General features: G+C 48.1%; 1 protein-coding gene across 1 annotated transcript; it reads left to right on the top strand.

The window, feature by feature from the left end:
• Positions 1-7,940: 7,940 nt before the first annotated feature.
• SIRT3 (sirtuin 3) lies at positions 7,941-16,161 on the top strand. The gene is made up of 9 exons (XM_069965691.1): positions 7,941-8,229; positions 8,335-8,437; positions 8,672-8,818; positions 9,393-9,486; positions 12,732-12,870; positions 13,181-13,281; positions 13,868-14,029; positions 15,397-15,600; positions 15,706-16,161. The coding sequence occupies exons 1-9, from the start codon at positions 8,151-8,153 to the stop codon at positions 15,739-15,741; spliced, it is 1,065 nt and encodes a 354-aa protein (XP_069821792.1). The 5' UTR covers positions 7,941-8,150; the 3' UTR covers positions 15,742-16,161.
• Positions 16,162-17,780: the final 1,619 nt, after the last annotated feature.

Here is a 17,780-nt window from a genome sequence, read left to right as displayed (position 1 = left end):
ATTTTCCCATCTTGTTGCAAAACTAGAATTCCCATTATGCCTGGACAGCCTTCGGGTGGCCGGCATGATGGGAGTTGTAGTTTTGCAACAGCTGTGGAGCTAAAGGTTCCCCATCCCTTATAGAGTGTCAGGCACTGTGTCACTGGCACAAGGATCATCTGTATGTGGGCAGTGATGTGGCGCTACAGATGTTTTGTTATGGATATGCATATACATAATGAATCCCCAGGTGTTGACAGATTGCTGTGGATGCAAGACCTTTTTTTTTAATTTTTACCGCTAACACAATCTATTCAAAAATTTGTACAATTTGATGTGGATTTTCCAATGTAGACTCCAATGTGGAAATGCTGGAGATTTTCTGCTTTAAAGGAGTTGTCCAGCGAAAATATTTTTCTTTTAAATCAACTGGTGTCAGAAAGTTATATAGATTTGTAATTTACTTCTGTAAAAAAAATCTCACATCTTCCCATACTTATTAGCTGCTGTATGTCCTGCAGGAAGTGTTGTTTAATTTTCAGTCAGACACAGTGCTCTCTGCTGACATCTCTGGAGGAGACAGGAACTGTCCAGAGCAGGAGAGGTTTTCTATGGGGATTCATAGAAAACCGAGACAGAGTTCCTGTCTCGTCCAGAGATGTCAGCAGAGAGCACTGTGTCAGACTGAAAATAAAACTACATTTCCTGCAGGACATACAGCAGCTAATAAGATTTGGAAGACTTGAGATTTTTTAATAGAAGTAAATTACAAATCTATATAACTTTCTGATATCAGTTGATTTGAAAGAAAAAGATTTTCGCTGGACAATCCCTTTAAGACCTTTGTCTCAGATTACACCACAGCAGGGGGCACCTTTTTGGCACATATCAGTGCACGTTACCCACCAGAATTGTCTATCCTCCCGGCTGGGTCTTTAAATTTTCACAAGCTACGTAGACACAATCAATTTACTAAGGCCGCCTTCTCACATTTCGTGCACGATCTGTATATACGGATGATAAGCTACAGAATGCACTCCCATCATTATGATGCTGGGAGCTCCGAAATAGTAGTGAGGAGAGTTAAACAGCGTCGGAGCTCATGGCGTCATAATGAATGATGGGAGTTCCGAAGTCCAATCTGTAGCTCATCATCCGTATATACAGATCGTGCATGAAATGTGTGACTGGCGCAATAATGAGGAGGTAGTGATCACCGACCTGTCAGGTCAGCACTTGCTTTCTTCTTGTTCCCCACTCGCTGCCTGTGCTATTACACACACAGAAAGCGAGCGAGCAAAGGCGGGAGGGGCCACGGGGAGCAGGGCCGATTTTAGCTTTTCTGCTGCCTGAGGCGAAAATTAAAATGGCGCCCCCCCCCCTTACCCCCCTCCCCCCTCTTGTTTAGCCCCTGACAGCAGCTTCTGTGAAGGCATTAATCGGTAGTTGCTTCCATCCTCCCATGTAAAAAGGAATATGTGGGCAACCATCATGAAGTTAAAGGGGTTCTCCAGAATTAAAAAAGCACAGCTACTTTCTTAAAAACACAGCACCACCCCTATCCTCAGGTTGTGTGCAGTATTACAGTACAGCTCCATTCCTTTCAATGGAACTTAGCAGCAAAGCCACACTGAAGGTACATTCAATCATGTCCATCCTTTGGGCAGATGTATTGGAATCCGCCGGCAAATATCACTGAGCCTATGGAACGGACGAGACTTAAAGTGACTGTACCACCAGGCCCAGGCTGAAGCACTGGAGGCGGCAGACCCACCCTTAGTGGGAAGAAACTCCAGCCCCTCCATGGCGTGACACTATTAGAATCAATGGAACCCTATCATAGAGGGGCTAGGCTTTCCTCCCACTAAGGGTGGGTCGGCCCGCCTCCAGTGCTTCAGCCTGGGCCTGGTGGTACAGTCACTTTAAAGCAGAGGCCGCCTGGTGCACTCCGCTTTAAGTCTCTGTGCGGATTCTGCAGTGGGAACGTACGTTGAAACTGAGGACAGAAAAGGTTCTGCTTCAGGAAGAAAGCGGCCATGTTTAATTCCTTTAATAGGCCACACGATTGTTTGAGCTTTGTAAAATTTGTACGCCCTGTAATGATGTAGTCGCTGCCACACACTGTGCCAACTGAATATAATACTGCCAAATGCTGCGCCTCCAGAACATAATGCTGCCACACATAGTCCCCCCTGACGAGTGCCACATGTTGGATCTTCTAAATGCAATGCAGCCACATACCATACCCCTTATTATAATAGTGCCAAACACAACTCATCCCCTGAGCAGTGCCATATGCTGTGCCCCTTACCACGTCCCCTAAGTATAATAGCGTCACATACTGTGCCCTCTAATTAAAGTAGTGCAATATAGAACACACAATGTACTGGTCAAGTGCCTGAAACATGGCAGCAGTGTAACTAGCAGCGTCCCACAAGAACTCATGGCTCCAATTCCTGGTACCTGACCACAATCTGACCTCCCCAGGGATATGAACATACACTAAACACATGGCTTATGGGGCTGCAGGGGGTAACCTGGGTCCAGAGCATCAGGGGGAATCTGCTCTGTTACATGGTCCAGTGACCTCCCTTACCCCATCACTCCCTGACCCTTAGCACTCACCAGACCTCAGCCTCAGACACCAGCCCACAGGAGGAGGAGAAGGGCAGCAGCGAGGTGGTCAGGTAGGGGGGAGGGGAACACCAGCAGTCTGCACTGTTAGGAAGGTCCTGACAGGTCACAGCAGCACCAAGAGCCCAGCAAACACCGCACCAGCTTCCAAATGCAGATGAAGTTGAGGACCTGTGTGTGATGATGAAGCTGCACAGAACGCACACAGGTCCTGGACCAGATAATTCTAAGCACTGGGGAGGACTGACAGGAGGGCAGATACTGTAGATAGGGAGGCTGCCGCCCGCTGCTCACGCCAAGAGCACCTAACACAACATTCAGTGAGCTGGTCGGCACTGTCAGACTGACTTCACTGAAATGACAGGCCGAGTTGCTGCCCCCTTAGGGACCCAAGAATCTGCCGCCTGAGGCAAAGTGCTCACTTTGCCTCATGGCAGAAACGGCCCTGACGGGGAGCAGCAGCAGGGGCTGCCTGGATGATCCTTAGATTGTCTGGGTGGTCCATTGAAGTCTGCTGCCGCTGCTGCTATTATGCAGGGTGGCGTGCAGCAGACCATCCCTGTCATGATTGTGATATATCAATGTCATCGCTGTCATGCACAATGTCGGCTGATCAAAGTCTTTCAACAGGCGCTATTACACCAAACGATTATCAGCCAGAACAGCCGGTAATCGGCCAAGTAATCACAAAACCAGGGGTCACAAGTCTCCTGTTCAAATACAGCAGCGGTTATATGTACACACTTCATTCTCTTTGCTGGCTATGAAACTGAGCGCTGTACTCGGCTATATTCAGCAGTATATTGAGTGGCAGTGTGCACCTGAAACTTCCTCTTCATCCAGATAAAGGACTTATTATCATCACCTATCCTAAAGTCCTGCAGATAGGTGATAAATGTTGGTGGGACAATCTCTTGAATGACCAAGCTAGTTTAAACCTAGTCTATTTATTGTATGAACTTTTCCAATACATTTTCAGGATCAACAGTTTTCAAGATCTCTGCTTGCTGTCATACATTAAAAATTGTCATTATTCCTAATACCTGTACTGTAACTGGTACAGCCATGCTCCCAAGAGATCCTCAAATCACAGTCGCTATATTGTAGATTGCAGCTGAAGGAGTTGTCTGGGGATAACCGTCATGTATCTGTCCCTCATGCATCCTCCATCTTAAAGCGAATGTACCACTAGGTACATTGCTTTGTGTTTTTTACATGAACACACCACTGCTGGCGCCGCGGTCCTTTGAATTGCTGCCCAGTTCCTGCGCATGGCGCCAGTCTATTCCCGAGCACCAGCCAGGCCTGAGGCACTGGGGGCGGACGCCGCCTTGATTGTGACAAACCCCCTCCCCTCTGTGACACAGCTTCTTTAGTATCAATGGAGCTACATCAGAGAGAGGAGATCGTCAAATTGGGGGACAGTGGGCCCACCCCTAGTGCTTCATGCCGGGGTGGTGCTCGGGAATAGACCAGCGCCATTCACAGGAACCAAGCGGCAGTTCAAAAAAAGGATTGCGGCACCAGCATCAACGGGGTCACTGGTCTGTTTATGTAAAAAACACACAGCAATGTACCTAGTGGTACATTTGCTTTAAGAAAGGGTAGCGCTAACACCACAAGGTCCTGCAAAACGGAAAAGTAGCCATGTTTAGTAGTGGCAGCCTCGCCATGACAACCACAGACGCTGTATGCAGGGCGGTCCCTGACAGTTATAGAGCCGTTGTAGGACGTGAGCAAGTTGTGTTAGTGCAGTGTAGTGACCATAAGTGTCCTTCTTTGGGAGTACACATATAGAGGTATGTGCTTGTTACAGGACTGGTCTCACATCTCACATCATATCTACAACCCGTGTAATCTCTTAGCTTTTTACTTAGTGTCCTTAGTGCCCAAACCATAAGCTGCTGGGTCAGAAGTGTGTTTATTGACCTCTGTAGTAATGTGCATCACTAGTCACTAAAGGATTAATACTTCAGATCACTGTGGTCACCATGGCAACCATGAACTGTGATGACAATCGCTTATGTCATAAAGAAGGTTCCATAAAAGAAAGCTGCGCAGCCTGGATCAGTGCCATCTTGGATGTGCCAGAGGACCTTGAGCTTTGACTACTTTACTCTCCTATCCTTGATATTATTTGGAGGTTCTAGAAGGGGAAAAAGGGGCTGTCTGCTTCTTCCTAAAAGATGGACCTAGATCTGTAAGAGAGAAGGGGGACTTCCGCCTAGCATTTAATAAGGTGACAGATATGGCAGCAAGATTTCTATTACATCAAGTGTAGTAAATTTATAGTCTATTTTTGTTTTGCAAAATGTGCTAATGTATTATCGTCTAAGCCCAAGGGAGGGGCAACTCTCCAGACATGGCTCCCTCGAGGTTTCCTCCACAGGGGGGTTTTCCTCGCCTGAGTTCTGGAGGGTGACTCTTCGTGAGTCGGGGGTCTGCGATTTTCAGTGTCATGTGATTTTAAATAAAATTGTGACCATTTGACACCTGATTACAATGTGTTGTGTCTTTATTTTGTGTTTTTTGGTTCTATTTATTTTTCTTTGGAATTGGGGGTCCATCACATATTGCATAAAGCCAGACATTGAAATACCCCCCTGTTCCGTCTTCGGCAGCAAAAGTACAAGTATATGAGTTCACCATCAAAACTGGAAATTCAGCAAAAGGATCGGGGTCTAGAGTCTATTCCCTTCAATACCAGAATGAACAGTGCCCTATGGAGAAGGCTGTTGATGACACATTACACTAATATTGCTATGTGTGTGTGTATATATGCTATATGGTATTGGTGCAATTGTTAGTTTACACCAGCGTTTCCCAAACGGGGTGCCGGGGCACACTGGGGCGCCGGGAAAACCCGCCAGGGGTGCCGTGGCCGCGCAGCTCCTCGGGATGCACGGATCACTTTGATGTTCAGCCCGCACAGTGAGCGGGGCGGAACATTAAAGGGGTTATCCAGCGCTACAAAAACATGGCCACTTTCCCCCTACTGTTGTCTCCAGATTGGGTGAGGTATTGAAACTCAGTTCCATTGAAGTAAATGGAGCTTAATTGCAAACCACACCTGAACTGGAGACAACAGTAGGGGGAAAAGTGGCCATGTTTTTGTAGCGCTGGATAACCTCTTTAAGGTGAGCAGAATGTAGGAGCAGGACCTGTCAGCGTCCTGCTCTTACATTCACTCCCATAGGCCGCTGGCACTTCATACCTGCAGCCTATGGGATGCCGGGATGTGACCTCTCCGGCAGGCGTGATGATGTGACGTCATCACGCCTGACGGAGGTCCCGTCCCTGCGGCTCACAAGATGGAGCCAGAAGAGGAGGAGAGCTGCTGTCTGCAGCCACACAGCGCAGATTAGGTGAGTAGGATGTTTGTTTTTTAGGGGCACCTCTGGGGGCATTATTAGTTCATGGGGGCACTTCTGGGGGCATTATTAGTTCATGGTGGCACCTCTGGGGGCATTATTAGTTCATGGGGGCACCTCTGGGGGCATTATTAGTTCATGGTGGCACCTCTAGGGGCATTATTAATTCATGAGGGCACCTCTGGGGGCATTATTAGTTCATGGGGGCACTTCTGGGGGCATTATTAGTTCATGGGGGGCACTTCTGGGGGCATTATTAGTTCACGGGGGGGCACTTCTGGGGGCATTATTAGTTCATGGGGGCACAGCAGGGGATCCTACATACAGGGGGCACAGCAGGGGATCCTACATACAGGGGGCAACCCACATTCCTACTCGCTTTACTGCACATAACACCAAACAGCGCAGTTACTATGGGAGCCTATAGGAGGGAGAAAGGAAAGGAAGTTGCTAGAAATGTGCGGAGCCTAAGATGTTTGTATCGCAGGTTCTAAAGAGATGAAACGTATCTGGAAGAAATCATCTTGGAGGACTGGACTGGATGGAGAGGAAAAGGGAAAGTGACGCCTCAGATCAAAGAAGACGTCACCTGTGAGTCACTGTATGCCGGTTTCCTTATTTTGTAGAACATTATCTAGTAGGGGTGCCCCGAGGTAATTTTTTTTCCATGGGGTGCCCCGAGGTGGAAAAGGTTGGGAAGCACTGGTTTACACTTATTGCCCTATCCACTGCAGGATCCTACAGAAAGTGTAACACCGCTTTCCCAGGTAATTCCTACTGGATAAGGGGGATTTATCCAGATCTGAAATGTCGCAGTCGTTATAACTTTCAAAATCTAAATCAACAGTAAATGGGATATAAAGCAAGTTTGCAATATACATTCGATTCATTTTTTTGTTGTTATCATGCTGTAAAACAAAGCTGAACTTACCAGAAATCCAGGTCTAGTCTCTAGAAGGCAGATTTTCTGACTGGTCCTGGTTTAAACACAGGACAGAGAGTACAGAGTCACAGCTCAATGTGTCTGTCAGTCACATGACTACCTTCTCTCTGTGAGCGCTCAGATGGCCTGGGATACACAGGACTTCCTGTCTTCTGACTGATTCCTGTTTTTTAAAAATTAAAAAAAGAGTCAGAAAACAGGAAGTGCCGTTTTCTCCATGATGTGAAAAAAAAAAAATTAATAAATGAATGTAAATTGTTAACTTGCTTTATATGACATCTACTATTGATTTAGATTTTGAAAGTTATAACGACAGTGACACTAATGTTCAGCCATCTCTATTACACCTTCTCATGATTTGGTAACGAGCTTTCCTGGAACCCTAAAAGGTATATCCGTCTAACTAGGTACATGTAGAATTTTGCTGTTTTAGTATAACATGGTAGATTTGTCAGTCACAGCTTCCCAGGGATCCCAGGAACAACCCAGATTCTTTTCCTGGCTCCTAGATAACAAATCTATTTACTCTTTAATATGAAAACTGGGGATGTATGCAGATATGGCGGCCTGGGAAAGCTGGGTGACGACCTGTGTGGAGCTTTGATGAAGGATACATTGACCATATATTACACCCTAAATACATCAGTGATATACTGTGTGTATCATGCAGTATCAGGTCTGTGGTCACCATTGTGGCGCCGCACTGTAGTCACTCAGCTTTCCCAGCAGCCTGAATGGTAAATGTCTTGCTGTAAAAGGGGTTTTTTTTTTTTACTAGGCAAACATGGAATCAAGCAGTATGTCAAAGCCGCCGTAACAGATGTGTGCACATTTCAGGGCAATTCTTCTTCTAGTTGTGTCCTTTCAGCAGCACAGAGGTTAATTGGGCAAGTGTGCAGAGTCAAGGTTAGAGCTGCCAGCTTGGCTCACACCCACCGCACTGACCCTACTAGGAGCCTATTGGTGTGAGTGCACAATAGGGAGGACCCAGGCGTCTGACACGTGACAGCCCAGCACAGGAAACACAACTTTCCACACACATTCATGTCCTAGCTCTATGCTCAGATATCATGTCAGATTTCAGCACAGGTAACCCAGCAGTCACTGATGTAGTGTCCTTTGTAGGCGCTTCTCTCTGGATGCCATAATATACAGTATATATATATATTCAGAAGAGGGAGATCTTGTTGGCATTCACATACACAGTGTAAGTCTCAGGGAATATGGCTTTGCTGTGCGTTTCCTACCAACCATCTTTTAAAAAACTGTTTCTGGTGGCGGCTTCATCTCAACTAGTAAGAGGTAAGGACAATTTCCTATATTCAGGCGGCATGCCTGTTCCACTGACCTGCAATTTCTTCATGTTATTACATTACCACCTTCGTAATTTTTAACTCCTTCATTTAGGGCGAAGGATCCATGCAAACCTAATTCAGCTGCCTCCACATACTGGCCGAAATAGATTATCACTATTGACTGGCAGCAAAGCTGGATTTACCTCACATCCCAGGCAAGTAACAGATACTGTAAAAGTCCTATATGTTCTGTGCTATCGAACAGATATAAAGAAAAGGAATCTTATGCTTTAAAGGGGTTTTTCGGATTTATAACTAAAAGTCTCTCTTGCCATAATGTAATCAATTTTATTATATAAGGTTTGGGGATATGTTCTTCTGTGTGACCATAGTAAACTGAGTAAATGTATATGATTTGAATTATATATTTCCATCTGTGCTTTCTCTAGTGTCATACAGGTGCAAGCTCATAGCACTAGGAGCAACACTCTATCGCTCACTGATGTGGCAGAGAAAATAAAGGAGGGCACCTACCGCCATATATTAGTCATGGCCGGTGCTGGCATCAGCACAGACAGTGGGATCCCAGATTTCAGGTAAAAAGAACAACATATGGATGCTGTCATGTATGTGATTTGTGAAATAAGATCCAGAGTGCCATAGGGTCATAGTATTCCATGCTACAAAATATACAGCTCTGTATAAGTAAAAGTGCAGGCAATCCTCATTCACACAGTACAGGATTGCAGCGGATTTCACGGATCCTGTAATTTTGTATAGGTTTACATACTCTCAGCGGAATTTTCATCCCGCTGCGAGTATGTAAAGCCCTATCTCCCTTACTCTGCCGTGACCCGGTGAATATTTTATCCGTCCACGCTCTGGCCTGCTTCTGTGGCTCCCTGATATCCCGGGACATCAGGTAGCTGGAATCCGCAGAAGCAGGCGGGAGCTTGGACAGGTATTCACCGGGCCATGGCGGGTTAAGCAGGATAGGGCTTTACTTACTTGCAGCGGGATGAAAATTCCACTGTGAGTATGTAAACCTATGCAAAATGACAGTACCGGGAATTGCAGCAGATTTCGCTGCGGAACTCGCAGTCTGAAATCTGCTGCGATCCGGTACGTGTGAACCCACCCTTAATGTAATTTGTTCTCTTCTTGCCTCAGGTCGCCTACTAGTGGATTGTACAGCAAACTGCAGGAATATTCTCTCCCATATCCTGAAGCTATATTCGATCTAAGCTATTTTTTACATGAACCCTGTTACGGCCGCGGCGGCGTCCCGCGTTCCGGGCCGCCGCCGCGACCGCTACCTGCCCTATGCAGCAGCCGGTGTCCATAGTCGGGGACCCGGCGCTGCTGTCACCTCGGCCCCGGGGGGCGCCTCACCTCTCCACGCTCCTGTCTCCCGCTGTGCCGGCCGGCGCGCGCGTCCCCGCCTCCTCGGGCGCGCGCGCGCCGGCTGTCTCAGATTTAAAGGGGCAGTGCGCTCCTAATTGGTAGTTGCACCCAATCACTCCCCTATAAATCCCAGCATGCCCTGTCCTTAGTGTTGGAGCCTCTACATGCTTCCCATAGCGTTTGGCCCAGCCCCCTGTTGTTCCTGAGTCCTATCTGTTACCTGGTCCCAGTCCCTGTTCCTGAGTCCTATCCGTTACCCGGTCCCTAGTCCCTGTTCCTGGTTCCTGTTTCCCTGTCACTCCATCTGTTCCTGCGTTCAGCCTGTCACGTGCGCTCTCACCTGCAGACCTTTGCCAGTGCCATCTCCTGCCTACTGCTCCTGCCACGCCTCGCCTGCCGTCACCAGCAACCAAGCCAGGGGTAGCGACCTGGGGGTCGCCTGCCGCAGCAAGTCCATCCCGCCTTGCGGCGGGCTCTGGTGAAAACCAGCGGCCCCTTAGACTCCGCTCCCTGGTGAGGTTTGTGCCAGCGCTGGTGCCGGTCCAGTGGATCCACTACTCCAGGCGTTACAGTAGGCTCCAACCATGGATCCCGGCGAGGTGCCAGATCTCCGTGACGTCGCCAGAGTGGTCGCGCAACAGGCTCAACAAATCCAGAAACAGTCACAGCAGATCCAGCAACTCACTGCCGCCTTACAGCAGCAGACTACTGCCCAGCGCACACCATCTCCTGACGCTGCTTCTTCACTCCGACTGGCTCTCCCAAGCAAGTACTCTGGGGACTCTAAGTTGTGCAGAGGATTCCTGACTCAGTGCACCATGCACATTGAACTTTTGAGTAGTCAGTTTTCCACCGAGCGCTCTAAAGTGGCTTTCATCATCAGCCTATTAGAGGGTAGAGCCCTGGCCTGGGCCACGCCACTGTGGGACCGTGATGATCCTGTTGCTGCCAATCTCCGGGCCTTCCTATTCGAGTTTCGCTCCGTCTTTGAGGAACCTGCCCGTGCTTCTTCGGCCGAGACTGCTCTCCTCAACCTCTCTCAAGGCAGCTCCTCTGTCGGTGACTACGCCATCCAGTTCCGCACCCTGGCAGCTGAATTGGACTGGAACGAGGCCGCCCTGTTGGCCACCTTCAAGAAGGGCCTGTCTAGTCGAGTGAGAGACGTGCTCGCTGCCCGAGACCTGCCTACCTCCCTGAACGAACTCATTCTACTGGCCACCCGAGTTGATACTCGTTTTTCGGAGAGGGAGGAGGAGGTTCGGCATGAACATTTACTAACCCATTCCCGTCGCCACCCCCAGCTGGCGCCGGTTTTCCAGAATCCTGACCTTTCGATGTCCCAGCCCTCTCCTGAGATTCCTATGCAGGTGGAACGGGCTCACCTGACGCCTGATGAAAGAATCCGGCGCCTGGAGCAGAATCTCTGTCTCTATTGCGGTGGTTCCGATCACTTCCGGCTGGGATGTTCCCTACGTCCCCAAACATCCGGAGGACGCTCGCACCTAGGTCCGGTGGGACAGGTGTCCCTAGGTGCGAATGCCACCATTCCAAGTCTGTCTATGCCTGTTTCCATCCGGACTCCCTCAGGACAAAATCATCAGACTACTGCCTTCCTCGATTCTGGCTCAGCAGGCAGTTTTATTGCGGCAACATTGGTCCAAAGATGGCGGCTACCCGTGACCCGACTAGCCAGGCCCCTGACTATCTCCTCGGTCACGGGCGAAATTCTTACCGACTGTGTGTCCTACCAGACCGCATCTTTAGTCCTCCAGGTGGGTCCTTCACATCAAGAAGAGATATCCTTCTACGTCCTGCCCCATTCTTCCCCCGCGGTCCTCCTGGGACTCCCGTGGCTACAAGAACATGCCCCTCAGCTGGACTGGAGAACCGGGGAGATTCTCAGTTGGGGTCAGGACTGTTCCCACCAGTGTCTCAAGTCACCTCAGACCAAGTGTATTATGTCATTTCCTGTCCCGGCCAAGCCTTTATCCGGCCTACCGGCAGAAGACCAAGACTCGGCGGATGCCTTCTCTGCCGAGGTGTACCCTCTCCCCGTACCCAAGACTAAGGTCGTGTCCTCTCACCACCGGAAGAACTTACAGAAGGTCCCTTGCCACGTTATACCGCCTGATCGCCTAGTACCAGTCGTCACCTCCACTCTTCAGAGAGTACCCCCCGGAAAGACTCAGGTTCACCCTGCGCTTCGAAGAGGTATTTTGAACTGGGGGACATTCCTCGTTGGAGGCCGGGCACCCGGGAGTCCGTAAGACCGGCCAACGGATCTCTCGCCACTACTGGTGGCCCAGCCTATCCCAAGATGTCAAAGACTTTGTGGCTTCCTGTGCCATTTGCAGGCAAGAAAGAGGGGGAGGCCAAAGGGGGGGGGTACTGTTACGGCCGCGGCGGCGTCCCGCGTTCCGGGCCGCCGCCGCGACCGCTACCTGCCCTATGCAGCAGCCGGTGTCCATAGTCGGGGACCCGGCGCTGCTGCCCCCCCGGCCCCGGGGGGCGCCTCACCTCTCCACGCTCCTGTCTCCCGCTGTGCCGGCCGGCGCGCGCGTCCCCGCCTCCTAGGGCGCGCGCGCGCCGGCTGTCTCAGATTTAAAGGGGCAGTGCGCTCCTAATTGGTAGTTGCACCCAATCACTCCCCTATAAATCCCAGCATGCCCTGTCCTTAGTGTTGGAGCCTCTACATGCTTCCCATAGCGTTTGGCCCAGCCCCCTGTTGTTCCTGAGTCCTATCTGTTACCTGGTCCCAGTCCCTGTTCCTGAGTCCTATCCGTTACCCGGTCCCTAGTCCCTGTTCCTGGTTCCTGTTTCCCTGTCACTCCATCTGTTCCTGCGTTCAGCCTGTCACGTGCGCTCTCACCTGCAGACCTTTGCCAGTGCCATCTCCTGCCTACTGCTCCTGCCACGCCTCGCCTGCCGTCACCAGCAACCAAGCCAGGGGTAGCGACCTGGGGGTCGCCTGCCGCAGCAAGTCCATCCCGCCTTGCGGCGGGCTCTGGTGAAAACCAGCGGCCCCTTAGACTCCGCTCCCTGGTGAGGTTTGTGCCAGCGCTGGTGCCGGTCCAGTGGATCCACTACTCCAGGCGTTACAAACCCAAACCCTTTTTACGCCTTTCCCAAGAGCTGCTACCTGGCCGCCATTATCCCAATGCAGCACATTATTTCCTGCGCCTTCTGCATAACAAAGGATTATTGCTACGTCTCTACACACAGAACATTGACGGACTGGAGAGAGGTGGGAAACTGTAAACTTATTTCTTAGTTAATGAAACTATGAACAGGTATTGTGGGAATCCCCTGTTTTTGGGTGATTTGGGTGGGTGCAAAGCGCTCCTTAGTCTATAAATATTATTTGTATATGATTATTGTATTGAATTAGCCACCAGGTTTTGCAGCATTAAAATACCAGAATACATATTTAATGTCATTTGAGACTTTTTCCTGAATGAGACTGAATATTGTCAGCCTTCTAAGCATTAATGAAGCTTACAAAATATCGCAATCACTGGTCAGTGAATATACTTATGTCAGGTTTTGTTTTTAAGCTGCGGGTATTCCTGCCGAGAAGTTGGTGGAAGCCCATGGCACATTTGCTTCATCCACGTGCACCATGTGCCTAAAAGAGTACCCTGGAGAAACCTTCCGTGTAAGTAGTCATGATGAATGGTTTAGCATTGTAGGTTTTGGAGGTAAGCCCTTTACTGGTTCCTACTTATTAGGACTTGCATAAATGCATAAATGTAGATGGATATAGGCTAGCACTTCTGTGCAAATATCTACACATGCATTAAAGGGTTTGGCCATTTTATAGTAAAATTGTTCAGTGTACAGTATTAGTAAGTGTACTCACTGTATATACTGACAGCAGCTTCCTGTGTACCTCATAGAGCTAAAATCAGACTCCCCTCCTCCAGGCTGTGCTGTCCTGTTCTGTGGTGAGTCTGTCCATAAGATGGCCAACATAGTGGAGCATGTGACTGTGCCCTGCCCCCAAGTGTCCACCACTGATCCTGTATATGGCTATGGTGGACCCTCGGTGGTGGGGCATGGTCACATGCTCCTCCATGTTTGCCATCTTATGGACAGCTCTTTGAGGTACAAAGGTAGCTGCTGTCTGTATATACAGTGAATACACTTACTGTACACTGACTTATTCTACTATAAAGTGTCCAACCCCTTTAATTTCCATGTAAATGATGACATTTTATTTTAACTGTTTTGCACTTTTCTAGGACGCTGTAATGAAGTCTGAAGTCCCTCGCTGCTCAGCTTGTAAAGGTCTCATCAAACCTGACATTGTATTCTTTGGAGAGCAACTACCTGCACGTTTTTTCCTCCACTTGACCGATTTTCCCCGGGCGGATCTCCTGTTCGTCATGGGCACATCACTTGAGGTTATAAGCAAAAGTGTAATAACTGGTTTATTATAGCTGACCAATGATCTAGAACTGGGGTGAGGTGCCCCTGAAACATCCCGATGCACGCAGAGCATCCTCATGTGTCTGTGAATGTGACCGCTACCAAAGGAGGATGCTGTGTGCAGGCTCCTTCCCCACCAGAGTGGCGCATGTCTTCTTTCTCCGGGCCACGTGCATGACGTCATTTCATCGTGCGCCGCCTGCAGGAGAAGACCAGCACAGACTACAGAAGAGAGAGAAGAGGACCTGGGCAGCGTGGGAGCGGAGGAAAGGTGAGTGGGATGTTTATTTTTTTATTTGGTACAGACAGTGGAGGTCAACTAGACTACCAGGGACATCACTGGGGGGTTAATTAGACTACCAGGGACATCACTGGGGGGGGGGGGGGGGTAATTAGACTACCAGGGACAACACTGGGGGTTAACATCAGCTACCAGGGACATCCCTGGGAGTTGATAAGGACTACCAGGGGCATCAATAAGGGTTAACTACAGCTACCAGGGGCATCACTGGGGGTTAACTCTGGCTACAGGGCATCACTAAGAATTCACATCAGGTACTAGGGGCATCACAGAGGGTTGACTACAATAACAGGGGCATTAGGGGAACAATACTTTGTCTTACAAACAATACTTTTGCTGCCAACCCACGCTACTAGCTGCCGCAAACAGCTAGTTTGCTAGTTTGCAAACAGCTTGAATGATATTAATGCCCGAATGGCCCTCAAATGTTTTATTAATGCCTGAATGGCCCTTGACAGGGAAAACGTTCCCCACCATAGAATGTACATAGTACAAAGGTGTACAACATACACCGCAGTGCTGTACATTAAATATATTTTGTCACATTATTAGTGAATGGGGGGGGGGGGGGAAGGGATTGCACATAAAGTATTCTCCCCATACAAGTCATATACAGAAGCAGCATTTAGGGTGGGAAGGAATCAAGTTCAGGGAGAACGTACAAACCTCAAAGAACAGTTCCTCAACCTGTGGCCCTCCAGAAAAACTACAATTCCCATAAAGTCCCGATGGTATTTGACTTTTTGCAACAGCTGGAGAGCCATAGATGTTGGTAGTCACACAGATAGGAACTCATGTGGTTGCTACAACACTAAGATGGTTAGGCAACAGAAATCGAATAGATCAACTATTAGGTCGGTTTCAGGAAATGCTAACCTTTTGTAGCCAAGTTTGCTGGACTGTCTTGCCAATTGTGGGACTGTTGGCCTGCATGCACTGCATGTAGATATTGCAGAGAAGCTAAACATTAATGGAATGACCATTTTTATCTACTTTGAGGCATGTTGTCTTTATGTATCTGAAATGTATATGATTCTGTAGGTGGAGCCTTTTGCCAGTCTGGTGTATGCAGTTAGGAGCTCTACACCCCGAGTCCTCATCAATCGTGACCCTGTGGGACCTTTCCTGGACAGTTCAGATGGGCTCAATGTGTTGGAGCTGGGAGAAGTCACCAGTGGGGTGAAGCGCCTTGTACAACTATTGGGATGGGATAGTGAACTGGAAGAACTGGAAAAAAATAACAAGGTAAAAAAAAAAAAAAATTGTCTGATACTATATTTTATTATATTAGTGCAATAGCACAAAGCATTCACACATTATAAAATACTGGCCATCTTCTTTCCATTACAGAGTGCTGACAAGGCAAATAAAGACCTTCATTCATGATCAGGGAGTGAATCTGAGGCCGACCTCCTGGGTATAAGATACACCGAGACGCATGTCTAACTGTATTTACAGTGTTCATGTGACAGATCAAATATATACAGTGATACATGGAGGGAAGTATGTGAGATAGAGAAATGTATTGCATCTGCTGTGAGGGATATTATATTGTAAGTGCGTCTATCTATAGGAGATGCAGAGGCTGAAACACAAGAAATCTCCAGCATTACAAACAGCGCTTAAAGGGTAAAAGGCCTGGATACAAATTTAGCATTATGACCCAGGAGCTTTGGATTATACCTCATACTATCATACTGTGACCGATTGGTGGATGCTGTAATTTTACCTCAAATACATATGTGTTAACTGTAAAAAGCACAAATGCACTTTTTACAATAAACTTGTGGATTTCTTAGACTTTGACACTTTGTAGTTAATAATATAATTATATGGACTGTTCTGTGCTATCATTTTAATCCAGAGGAGTTTCTATGAAGCAAGTTGGTTCAACAGGCCAGTTGACCTAACCGGGTTGGTTTTCCTGGCTTGGAGACTATACTCCTAGGGCTTTCAGTACACAATTCCACCTTAGGGTGCCTTCACACGTACCGTATCGCTGCGTATTTATCGCTGCGAGTTTCTCGCTCATAAATCCACAGTGATACTGATTGCTATAAAGTCAGTGTATGTGTATTTGGTGTGATTTAGGTGCGTGTTTGGTGCGATTTTTACATGCCACTTTTGATTTTCACATGATTTTCACAGGAGAGTTTAACACTGCAAAAAACGCAGCTACTTTCGTGTGAGTTTCATGCGAGTTTTGTGCGATAAATACGCAGCGATACGGTATGTGTGAAGGCACCCTTATAAATAATTGTGCCCGTACTGTTCTTATGTGAGAAGTCTATCCATAGTTTCTGACTCTGTTTCAGGGAAAACAGGGTGACAACCAGACCATTCCTAGACTTCCAACATGGCTCCTCACACAGCATTCTATATGGCAAATCTTAAAGTGAAGGAGCAATATTAAAGGGGTATTCCGAGGAGTATTTTTTTAGTTTTTTTTTATTTTTTTTTATTTTATTTTATTAATTTCAAATAAAATGATACACAGTGGTATTCGGGCACATTTACATCTTGTGCCCAAACTACCGATCCAAACATAGTCAGACACGTAGTACAATTTCCCAAACAAGTTCAACGAAAGAAAGCCCCCCTTACCCTCCCCCACCCCTTCCACAGATGCAGCTAGTGAAAGTAATCGCTGGTATGTAATACAATGTACATGTTACACCTGGTTGCCTGTAATCCTCAACCGACCCAACGTTCCAGCCAATTCGGCTGTAAGGTACCATTTTGTGCCGGTGAATGGCTGCATTAACTCCCCGATCTCTTGGTTAGAGAGAAATTTCACAATAAAAGTCTTCCACTTCTTAAAAAAGCGTTTGGCGTTTGTTTCTTTTACCCTCTCGCATTCTATTCTCTCCAGGAATAGGAAGTGTTTCATCTGAGCCACCACTTCCGATACAGTAGGGAGAGAGGGTTGCAGCCAGTGTTGTAATATACATCTCTTGGCAGCCAAAATGAAAGCATGCAGAGCCAAGGACACCTTCACTGACTCTGGAGCAGAGTGGAACAAGAGCAGTTGTGCCGATAAAGGCAGCCTCACCTGCCATCTCGTCTGGAGGAGCGCCAGAACCCGTGCCCAAAAACGTTGGGTGTATTGGCATGTCCAAATGCCATGCAGGAAGTCAGTGGAGGGCAGTTGGCATTTTGGACATGCCAATATGCGATCCGGTGCCAGGGGATGAGGGGGTATATTAAAGCCGTAGATCGCCCTGTGCATGAGCTTAAACTGTGTTTCACGCCATCGCTCGCTGGGTACCGCCCTGCGTACTACCGCCCAGCCGTCTAGTATTTTTTTGGGCAGATCTTCGTCTCCGATTGTGATGACCCATTTAGAGAACAGTGAGGAGTCAATGGAGTCGTTTGATCTAGATCCCAGTTTATAATACAAGTAGGATAAAGAGGGATTAGTGGGG

Source organism: Dendropsophus ebraccatus, chromosome 4 (assembly GCF_027789765.1).
Source record: "Dendropsophus ebraccatus isolate aDenEbr1 chromosome 4, aDenEbr1.pat, whole genome shotgun sequence".
NCBI lineage: Eukaryota > Metazoa > Chordata > Amphibia > Anura > Hylidae > Dendropsophus > Dendropsophus ebraccatus.
Note: the sequence above shows the minus strand (reverse complement) of the source record. Positions and strands in the feature narration are given on the sequence as shown.